The sequence below is a fragment of the Miscanthus floridulus genome, chromosome 10 (genome assembly GCF_019320115.1).
Source record: "Miscanthus floridulus cultivar M001 chromosome 10, ASM1932011v1, whole genome shotgun sequence".
NCBI lineage: Eukaryota > Viridiplantae > Streptophyta > Magnoliopsida > Poales > Poaceae > Miscanthus > Miscanthus floridulus.
This window is the reverse complement of record NC_089589.1, coordinates 133797117-133807340: the sequence shown is the minus strand read 5'-3', so window position 1 is coordinate 133807340 and position 10224 is coordinate 133797117. Positions and strand designations below refer to the sequence as shown.

Here is a 10224-nt window from a genome sequence, read left to right as displayed (position 1 = left end):
AGTGGGTACCTTATAGTCACAACGGGTAAACGGTCCCTTCTATGCAACTGGGCAATTTCCCCATCGCCAATGCATGGAATCTAGACTTCCCAACGTTGGGAACCCTCGTGCCTCTCCAACTTGAAGTAACCATTCGATATCCTCACCATTAGGTCTTCTAAGATATTTCTCCCCATATATGTGTCTAATACCTTGAACAAACTTGATTACACACTCTAAAGCTGTGGTTTCAGCAATTCCAAATGCTTCATCCATAAGGTCTGCTGGTGATCCATATGCTAACATTCGGAGTGCAGCCGTGCATTTCTGCAGCGGTGAAAGACCAACCTTACCGAATGCATCTCTCCTTAACTGAAAATACGGGGGACCAATTTTCTAATGCTTCCACAATTTGTAAAAATATGTGCTTTCTCACCCGAAATTTGCATGTACTTTCATATCTTTTCCATTCTAACCTTTTCCTTTGGTGCTTCTGCTGTTTTCTCTAGTGCACTTGCTCTCTTCAACATAGCATCGTGAAACAAAACCATGTCTTCATCTGGCTGCGAGCCAAGGGGAGGTTGTGGTATGGCCTTTCCCTTTCCTTTTCCTCTCCTCCTAGCTTTTGCTTTCTTCTGCCCCTCTAGGCGTACTTTTTTGAATGTCTCCCCCTTGTCTGTGTCTTGGTTGGAAGATGAAGTGTATGCTCCAGATTCATCTACTTTTGTCCTTTTGTTCTTCTCTGAACAATCCATACCAGGTATACCGTATACTTCTATACCATTTGGGTTCCTTCCTCATAATCTTCCAGACATATTCAAGTGTAAATGACTTTTTCTTGTTTTCTCTTTTGAATGCAGCACGTGCTTTGTCCATTAGCATGTCATCATATTCCTCACTACAAAAGGTCATTCGACCATAGATCCCATTGAACTTGGTAATAACTGCATTAATTCTTCCCTAATGGCTTTTGAGCTATCCCTTTGACATTCTTCTTGCACCTTCAGCCAGGCCCGAATTGAACGCTTTTGCTATCTTGTTCTAGTAGGCCTCTCTGCTCTGATCTGTGCCACGAATTGGATCTACTGAATGCTTAATCCAAAGACTTACAAGGCGTAGGTTCTCGTCCTCAGTGTAATTAATTCTCACAGCCCTCCTTCCTTCATCAGGGTTGCTGGCGCTTGAATCTTCCTTTTCTTCATCTTGCTCCAGCTCTCCTATTTGCGATTGCGGGGTTACTGAATCTAAGCCATGCGAAGATGCACCACCAGCAGCATCTACAAACATCCCACCTAGGAAGCTAAAGTTGGGTAGTGGTTGAAAACCTTGATAACTTGGTGAACACTGGGCATACTGTTGGAGGTTGCCTACACCAACGAAGGGATTCAAGTTGTGCATGGCATGAGTAGGTTGACTATGTTGGGGATAATGGGAGTGGTTGAATGGTGGTGGTGGGGTGGGGAACTGAGTCTAGTTGAAAGTGTTGGGTGCGAAATTTGGCATGTGCTGGAAGCATGTGTTATCTGCTCTTGGATTTCTGGGATCAGTGGCGAGCAACCTACCAAAACTTCCCTCTGAGGGCTCCATATGAACTAAGAAACATGAGTATTGAGTTGTTTTGATTTTGCTTCACTATTTTTGTGTAGGCTGTTGGGAACAAGGAGGCAGGGAAAGATTGATGGGAGCAAAGGAAGAGGCTGCTGGGAACAAGGAGGCAGGGGGGATTGTTGGGAGGAAGGAAGCAGGCTGCTAGGGCTCCTTTTGAAGAAGCGCTGTGCTGTAGCAAGCAACAAGGAACACTGTTTTTTTAAGGCAATGGTCAAGTGACGCTGCATTTCACTTGACGCTACATTTCACTTGACCGTTGAAATCTAAATGCTCATCAGCTCATGGCAGTTGAAACCGTTGGAGATTTGTCATGTGTCAGAGTGATATATTTTTTATTGCAAAGGGGGGTGGGTTCTATATCTTGGACTTGCTCCTCCATCGAAACCACGCCACAGTGTAACGTACCGGGTCCTATACATGCATTAAATGCATAGAACTGGCTTGGACACACACTGCCGATGCTCTAAGCTGGCATGTTTTGTTGGATTCCATTCCATTAATTGTGTACATACACACGTAGGGCGTGCGCGAGGTTTGCGCCGAGCCCCTCCCCGTGATGGAACTCCTGTCCAGAGATGAGTCGGGGCCTGCAGGGGGCATGGGCGTGGATCCTATGTTGCTGGAGGCGCTCATTCAGCCGCCTGCGCCAACATCGGAGTTCCTGGGTAGCGTCGAGCAGATTATGGGCCCTGCAACACAATAATACACCCTATCTGCTCTTGGGCCCAGTAGGGGGTTCAATGGATCCAGCCTTGATCTGGATTTTCCTTCGGGCAGACTGGACTGTGCTTTAAGGCCTAGCTCACACACTTTGACATCTACGCAGTCCAACCAGGCGTGTTTGGATGGGCCACCAGGAGGGCAGTCTCTCCTTAACTGTGGCTGTTGTTAATCCGTTACACTATTTGGCCATAACTGAAGAACCATGCATAGAGATAATTGAAAAAAATAAAGTGCGTACTAAGCGGTACTGCGTAAAGTAGTATGACCGCACACTGCCTTGTGAGCCAAAAGTAATATGTACTAGTTACCTGAATATCTACGTGATTTATTTCTGTTATGGCCGTGCAGCAATTAATCTTCATCTTATTGTACTCCCTCCGTTCCAGAAAAAAGACCGTTGTTTTAGGAATGAATCTGGACAGGTGCTTGTTCAGGTTCATTTTTAAAACAACGGTCTTTTTGGGACTATGGGAGTAGTCGATAGTGGGCGACTTGATATGGCTCATCTTGTTGTACTCAGATGAGCTGCTGCGTATTAACAAGGACTCATACAAAAAATCCATTCAGTGTAGTTGTCATCCAAGTATCTGTTTGCTTTACACGAATGGGCTGGGAAGAACAAGATCATTATGTACATGCTACTTTTTTCTTTTTCAAAAAGATTATGTACATGCTACTTGACGGATATCTTCTTCTACAAGTGGAATTGTGAATTGGTCTGTCGGGCAATACAGGGTGGCTTTTATTTGTTTTGTTCATTTTGCTTCACAAGTTTTTTTTAGACGATTTTGCTTCACAATGTTAGAACGAGATTTAAGACAAAAAGAATGACGGACAAATAGTGTCGATTTGGCCACCAAAGCCACCATGCTTGGTTCGTCTATTATCCACAACTCACAAGGAAGGCTCGTTCTGGACATTTGCCCTGTCTGCGTCAGAAAGCAGAGCACATCATAATCACCATTATGGTGCTCCCATGTCTGCTCCCTGTTTATTACAAGTCCTGCACCTCAGGTCCATTACTTGTACAAATATACATAGGTCCATTACTTCAATAAAAACATACATAGTAGATAAAATATAGAGGCCCAAGAAAAACAAGAGTGCCTCCGGTTACAATGATTCCTCAGTATGTCGTTCGTAGGCCTCTGTACACAGTCTGGGTGTGACCACTGACCACACCCACCGGCAGCATCAAGCAGAGCAATTGAGCAAAACAGAGTACTGGCTGCTGCAAGCTAGCAGGATGCGGCTCCGCCATAAGGATCCCTGCATATATATTAGTTACATACAGGATCAATGGATAATGATACTTCAAAATTGAGTGCGTATTAAGCGGTACTACTACGTAGTAAGTACTACGACTGCACATGTAGGTGTGCGGTGCACTGCACTGTGAACCAAAAGTAATGTGGAACACTTGTTACCTGAAAATATTAGTACGTGATTTATTTCTGGTATGGTCGTGCAGCAATTAATCTTCATCTTCAGCAGAAATGGTCCGTGACTTGATATGGCTGATCTTGTCGTACTCAGATGAGCTTCCTGTTAACAAGGACTCATACAACTCCTTGCTGCAAGTCAATTTGAGATATCTTGGTCTTACTGTTGTCACATATTCCGGAAGTGTCTCCATGGTGGCGTCATACATCTCCATGCTGTCAAGTGACGAGACTCCTTCTAGCACCTCCAGATTTCGGCAGTGTAAGATAATGATTTTCTGCAACTTAGAGATATCACTGATCCTTCTCAGCTCCGGGCAGTCCAATACTCTAAGATCCACAACTGAAGGGAAGTTCTCTATATATGTCAGGTTGCTCAGCCTGTACAGGCGCACTTCTCTTAGAGCATGCCTCCTTCTACTGGCGAGCCCTGGTGGAAGACAAGTTAGCTTGCAGCTTTCAATTATGAGCTCCTTGAGTGCAGGCATTGCCATGGCATCTACTGTTGCATCCTCACCCTGCTCCTCCCATTCCCACTCCTCCCATTCGCACAAGCCAGCCAGACGAAGAGTTGCCAGGTTAAGAAAACCTACTACTGATCCAGTAGTGACAATAACTCCGCCCACTGCTAGGGAGGAGGGTGACTGGAACTCAGGACCAACACTCTTGATGGCAGGTGCGTCATTAATGGCCAGAGTCTCCAAGCTAGGGAGCTGGCACAGACCGTCAGGGAGTTGGGTGCAATAATGAAGTTTGTCCATCCTTAAAATCCTCAGGCTCTTAAAGCCACATGTAGCTGGAGCCATCATCCAATTTGGTAGCCGGCTACCAAAGTATCCTCCTTTAATGTATAGATGTCGTATGCTGGATGGAAGGCTGAGCTTCTCAATTACCTCCTCCACTACTCTCTGCTGCTGCTGCTTGTTGGTTTCATCACTCAATCCCATGAATCCGCTGCTAGTCCAATTTAGTTCCAAGTAATCAAGGTGCTCCTTGCTACTAATCATGGCCATTCCAGCGGACGAGCTAGCAGACACATTTTCTAGACCATGTAAAGAAAGCTTCCTCAGCTGGGACAGAGGCCCTATCTCTTCCAAGCTGCACCAGCCCGTGCCCCCATTCTTGTCCAAATGTACTCGGAACCCATAAAGTGTTCTTAGATTTTTTAACTGACCAAACCCCTTGGGTATTAAAACATTGTCATGGGAAAGATACATGTTAAGAGTTCTTAGATGCAGAAGCTGTGTAATGCAGCTAGGAAGATGGTCTAGCTGTGGACATCTGTTAACCACAATGTGCTGCAAGAACTTCATCCTATGAATGTCTCCAGGTAGCCTAGATATATTTGTATCTTGGAAGTGAAGGTATCTCAGGTGCCTCAGCTGACATAGAGATTCAACCAATCTATCACAATCAGTACCCCTTATAAAAAGCACTCTTAGGGTAGACAATCTCCCAAATGAGTCACTAGGCTGAACATTAATTCTTTTATTTATAATTAATGTTCTTACTGATTTGTGCTTCTGTAGAATATCCCATTCTAGTGCTGACTTGGTTGATCCTATAGACAAGTGACGTACATGGCTGATCTTGCTACCACCATCATCTTGCTGATCCTGGACCACCAATGATTCTTCTTTAGACATAAACTCTGCAAAAGATCGCACCACGTCATGCATGGTGCATGAGTATCGAGTGAGAGCTGATTTTGGTTCAATAAGATTCCTCGTGATTAGCTCCTGGTAATACCCTTCTGCTATTTCTTCTAGCCAATCATCATATGAACTACTGCTTCTGTCTGGTGGATGGATAAATCCCTCACTGATCCACATCGGAACAACTTCACGTTGATAAATAGTTGTACCTTTAGGGAAAAGTGAGCAGTATAGGAAGCACTGCTTCAGCTGGGGAGACAAATCCTCATAGCTCAAGTAGATCGCGTTGTCCAGTTCCTTAGGCAATCCAGCTACTGACCATGCATGATGCTTCAAAACAGCCTCCCAGTCACCCTCGCTTCGGGGCTTCGTACTTAGCAGTCCTCCCATCACTTTGATAGCAAGTGGTAAACCTCCATACTTACTGATAATTTTCATCCCGACAACTTTTAGGTGATCTGTTCCATGTACCTACCAGCACAAACAACCATTTCCATTCATAAAACATATTTACAATATTTAATTTGTAAAATAATGGTAAGCAGTTAGCCGATTTGTTGTACTATATAATCTTTTGTATATGCTGCCCCGCTTGCGCGGACGGAAGAAGCTAAAATGATAAATACTCCCTGTCACAAAAAGAGCAATTATGGGATTCGCGCTAGCCGAAATAGCTCCAGTGACAAAATTTTAATAAATAATATTAGCATTTATGTCTCCCTACAAATTTATTATGAAAATATATTCTGTAATAATTTAATGGCACTTACTTTGTATCATAAATGTTAGTAGTTTCTTATATAATTTTGATCAAAATTTAAATTACTTGACTTCTTGGGAAGTGAGAATTGAATTATTTATGGAACAGAGGGAGTAGAAAGGTTCAGTTTGGAATTTGTGGGCCCACCTCACATTAGGAGCATTGGCTGATTTGTTGATGGACGCTAAATTTTTGGTTTCCATTCAATTTGCTACCTAAATTTGCCTACATCGCACATTTAGGTTGACAAATCGATGACAAATATTTTTGTGCAACTTTTCACAACTGAATATTTGGCATGGAAAATTTCGAGAGCCAATCAAGCATGCCTTAAAAATGCATAAATTGCCAAAATCAAATTATGATTTAGTGGCCAATCTTACATGTAGATGGGAGAGATGAGTAATTTATTGGAGACTTATAAGTGACCTTAGATTATGTTTAATACTAAAAAAATAATAATATTGATGCAAATTTAGAGGTACATTTATTACCTTTTTATAGTCGTACAAGTCGATAATTTAGATGCAGATGTTTATGTTACCTAGATTATTTTTACTAATGAAAAATATGGGTAATTTAGATGCATATTTAGGTGTTACTTTTGTTATTTTCATGATGATAGAGATGGATAATTAAATGCATATAAGGGGTTTTCTTTAGGTTATTACTAGCAAACATACCTGTGCGTTGCAATGGGAACTTTGTCATGTAGTTAGATTACTCATGTAGTGCTGGATATCTATTTAGTAATCACTTCATGTGTTTCAATTCATCTAAAATCAAACTCTATATTGTGCCTTGACACATGCTATATTTTTACTCATATGTGTACGGGAGGAAACTCTCAACAATCATGTTATTTGTTCCATTTCATTTTGGAATCGGGCTATGCACCACGCCTAAACGTACACTTAACTTGTACAGACATAGGTAAATGTGGTGGACCATGGTAACACTTTTGTATTCCAATTTGTTTTGGAAATAGACTCTGCATCATGCTTAGACATCCTACTCTAAGTTGTACACAAATGGAATAGATTGAGTCTGTTGGATCCCATCGGGCAAATGTGATTGATGAAAGATAAAGAAACTTTTTGGCCTTTAATATATGAAAGAAGGCCCGTGCGTTGCTATGAAAGAATGCCTAAGAGTTTTGAAAAAAGATGTGTCATTTGTCCGGACAAGTTTTTAAATAAAACAAAAAATGAGAATTATTTTTGAATGACGGAAGCAATAATTAATACAGTTTCAAGGGCATCACTAGGAAGTTTTTGGTGCCATTATCCGATGACAATGTGTAATACTCTGCATCCAGAATTTGCTTATTTGACCCAGCTCCTCAAGTGCAACGGGCCTGCATACACATAGCAACTCTCTTGCACTTCAGTCCTCAATTTGTGTAAAAGGATTAACCCAAAGATGCTATTTTTCCAATGACAAGCCTTCACACTAATAAATATATAAGGTGGTAATAAACCCACCAATTGTAACTGCTCATGTGCCACATGGGCCAACACCATGCATCTAACAGGCTGAGGTGTTACATTCATCCCATGAAGGGTTGATGTACTTGGTAGCTCACCACACACAGCAGATGCCTAGAACCACCCCTTGGTACACCCCTCCCTGGTCACATGCCAAAAGAGTTGATGCTCTGAATACTACATATAACACCATATGTTCGAAATCTGCTTACAGCCCAGCTCCACATGTGGAATGGGTCTGCATAACACATCTCTTGCACTTTCGTCATCACTTTATATAATAAAAAGGTTAACCCAGAGGTGCTACAATTGGAATGAAAAGGATTATAAGCTAGCCCTCACGCGCCCTCACGCTCCTAAGCTTCCAAGGTGGTACTAAACACACCAACTATAACTCCTCATTTGGCAGATGGGACGCATGGGCCAACAACACAACTACATGCTTCTAACAGGCTGGTGTGTTACACAATGTTCACCATGTTTCCAATGAGCCATTATCAAAACTTTCTGGCACTTTTTTGGGATTTAACTTGGAAATCATTGTCAAATATGTGTTGTTTAGGTTATCACTGTGGATGTTGTCTTTAGGATCTCTTAAGCTTTTATGTCTTGTTGCAAGGTGGCTCCTTCCATGTAATGGGGGTCATTCCCTAATATCTGCTATTTTTTCTTAATAGGTGAATATACAACTAGAGTTTCAACTTAAGATATATGCATAGAAAATTACAAATGACTAATAATAGGATAAAAGATGTAGTCCATGACATCGTAGCTCATCATGGACTACAACCATTGCGGACACACAACTTTGTGATACAAAAAGGAAGAAATAGTGAATATTGATGAAAAACATATAGATTACTTGGTCAAATTATCACACTTCGGTAGAGGTAACAGAGTATCTATATGGTTATTATGTATAAAGAATAAAAGAGAGATAAAGGGCACAAAGACAAGCAATTTGATTAGATATAGGTACTAAACATTTCCACAAACTTCTAAGACTTATATCTCAAAGGTTCAAACCTGTATAAGTGGACACGTAATGGATTAGTGTGGATTATTTAGATGCATATTCATGCGTCACTTTAGATTCAACAACAAAGCACGATAATTTGGATGCGTACTTATGGCTTTACTAGGAGTTGTATATTGTAACTAGTTTGTAACACCATAGTTTTCTAAACCTACTATGTCAAAATAGGCCCTGAATAGATAGAGTTAAGGGAATAATGTGCATTAAACTGCAAAATAAATGGTATATGTGTTCACTAACTTGGCCAGGTGTTGGAGGCAATTGTTTGTTGAGCAAGGACCAAGCATCATCTTCGTTGAGTGGGCTGACATGATGTTGGTAGGAGGCTCCGGTCCTTAGGGCTAGGTCTTCTAATCTTGTAGTGATTAGCACCCAGTTGCCCTGTTGATTTTTACTTGCATTTATGACTGGAACACTAAGCACATTGCTCCATGATACATTACTCCACACATCATCCAGGACCAGGAGAAACCTACCCACGGACAAGGTGTTGGTGAGCCTCCGTAAGAGGAGGGTCTTGTCTTGCACCCCACAATGGACACCCCCAGCATGCTCAATTGCTGTCCTGAGAAGCTCAACCTCATCAAAGTGTTGGGTGATGCTTAGCCATATCTTCACTTTGAAGTGTCCTTGGACGGTGGTCTCATTGAAGATCTTCTGGGCCAAGGTGGTTTTGCCCATGCCACCTGGGCCCACAATGGCCACCACTTTGATGTCATGGTGTCCATTGATGGTTAGCATTTGAGCAAGCTCCCTTGTCTCCCTCTCAATTTTCTCACCAACAATAGCTGACTCAACAAACTCAGATGTCATCTTCTCGCTAGTGGACATCCTCTGCTCCGGGTGGGAGCCTAGATTGATGACGAAGTTGAACTTGTGAGCCTCTTTGTATATGTGCGAACATAGGATTCCGTAGGCAGGAGAGCAATGGCCGGCAGCAACCTGGAGCCTTTTCAACCATGCTGCTACCTTTCGACTCCCTCTGCTTGTCAGCTTCAATTTGACATAGGTCTAGGATGTCAGTGGCGTCATAGATGGCGTTCTTGAGCATCTGAACCCATCTTTGCACCCTCTTTTCATTGATGCGCTTCCTCTCAGCATCAGCAAGGAAGCATTTGATACTTTCCATGTTGTTCTCTAGCTTCTCAATATCGCCAGATATGCCCAGCAACATCTTCACCTCTTCTGTTGCCATGTCGGCTATCAGCTGCATCACGTAGGGTCCCATAGCATCCAAGATTGCGGCCATGGCTCCCCCAGACGTCCGTCCTATACATATACAATTACATCAGAATCATACACTTGTTTCATCAGAACAACCACATGATCATTTATTCTTTTGTGCCACTTGTACTAAATCACCTTATTCTAGACCCTCATATAATTTGGATCATGATAATTCTTTTTTTCAATCTAGATCTATTGTTTTAAAGTGAATTAAGATTTGCCAAGGGATACTAGACGTTTAGTATGCTTACTTACACCAAAAGGGCGAGCAACTGGGAGTTCAAAGATCAAGACGTTAGTATGCTTA

At 42.1% G+C, this 10224-nt stretch overlaps 1 protein-coding gene across 1 annotated transcript; it reads right to left on the bottom strand.

The window, feature by feature from the left end:
* Positions 1-3784: 3784 nt before the first annotated feature.
* LOC136489707 (putative disease resistance protein RGA3) lies at positions 3785-9939 on the bottom strand. Its single transcript, XM_066486272.1, has 3 exons — positions 9633-9939; positions 8931-9541; positions 3785-5878 (listed from the first exon to the last, which is right to left on the bottom strand). Exons 1-3 carry the CDS (start codon positions 9937-9939, stop codon positions 3785-3787), a joined length of 3012 nt encoding a protein of 1003 aa, XP_066342369.1.
* Between the last annotated feature and the right edge of the window lie 285 nt (positions 9940-10224).

Bases quoted from the DNA above. Each gene is read 5' to 3' on its own strand.
- LOC136489707 (XM_066486272.1), bottom strand. From the start codon at position 9,939: ATGGCCGCAATCTTGGATGCTATGGGACCCTACGTGATGCAGCTGATA. The intron at 9,542-9,632 runs GTTGCTGCCGGC...TCATCAATCTAG, and splicing joins CATGGTTGAAAAGGCTCCAG to GCTCCCACCCGGAGCAGAGG. The intron at 5,879-8,930 runs GTTAGTGAACAC...TTGTGCTGGTAG, and splicing joins TGCCTCCAACACCTGGCCAA to GTACATGGAACAGATCACCT.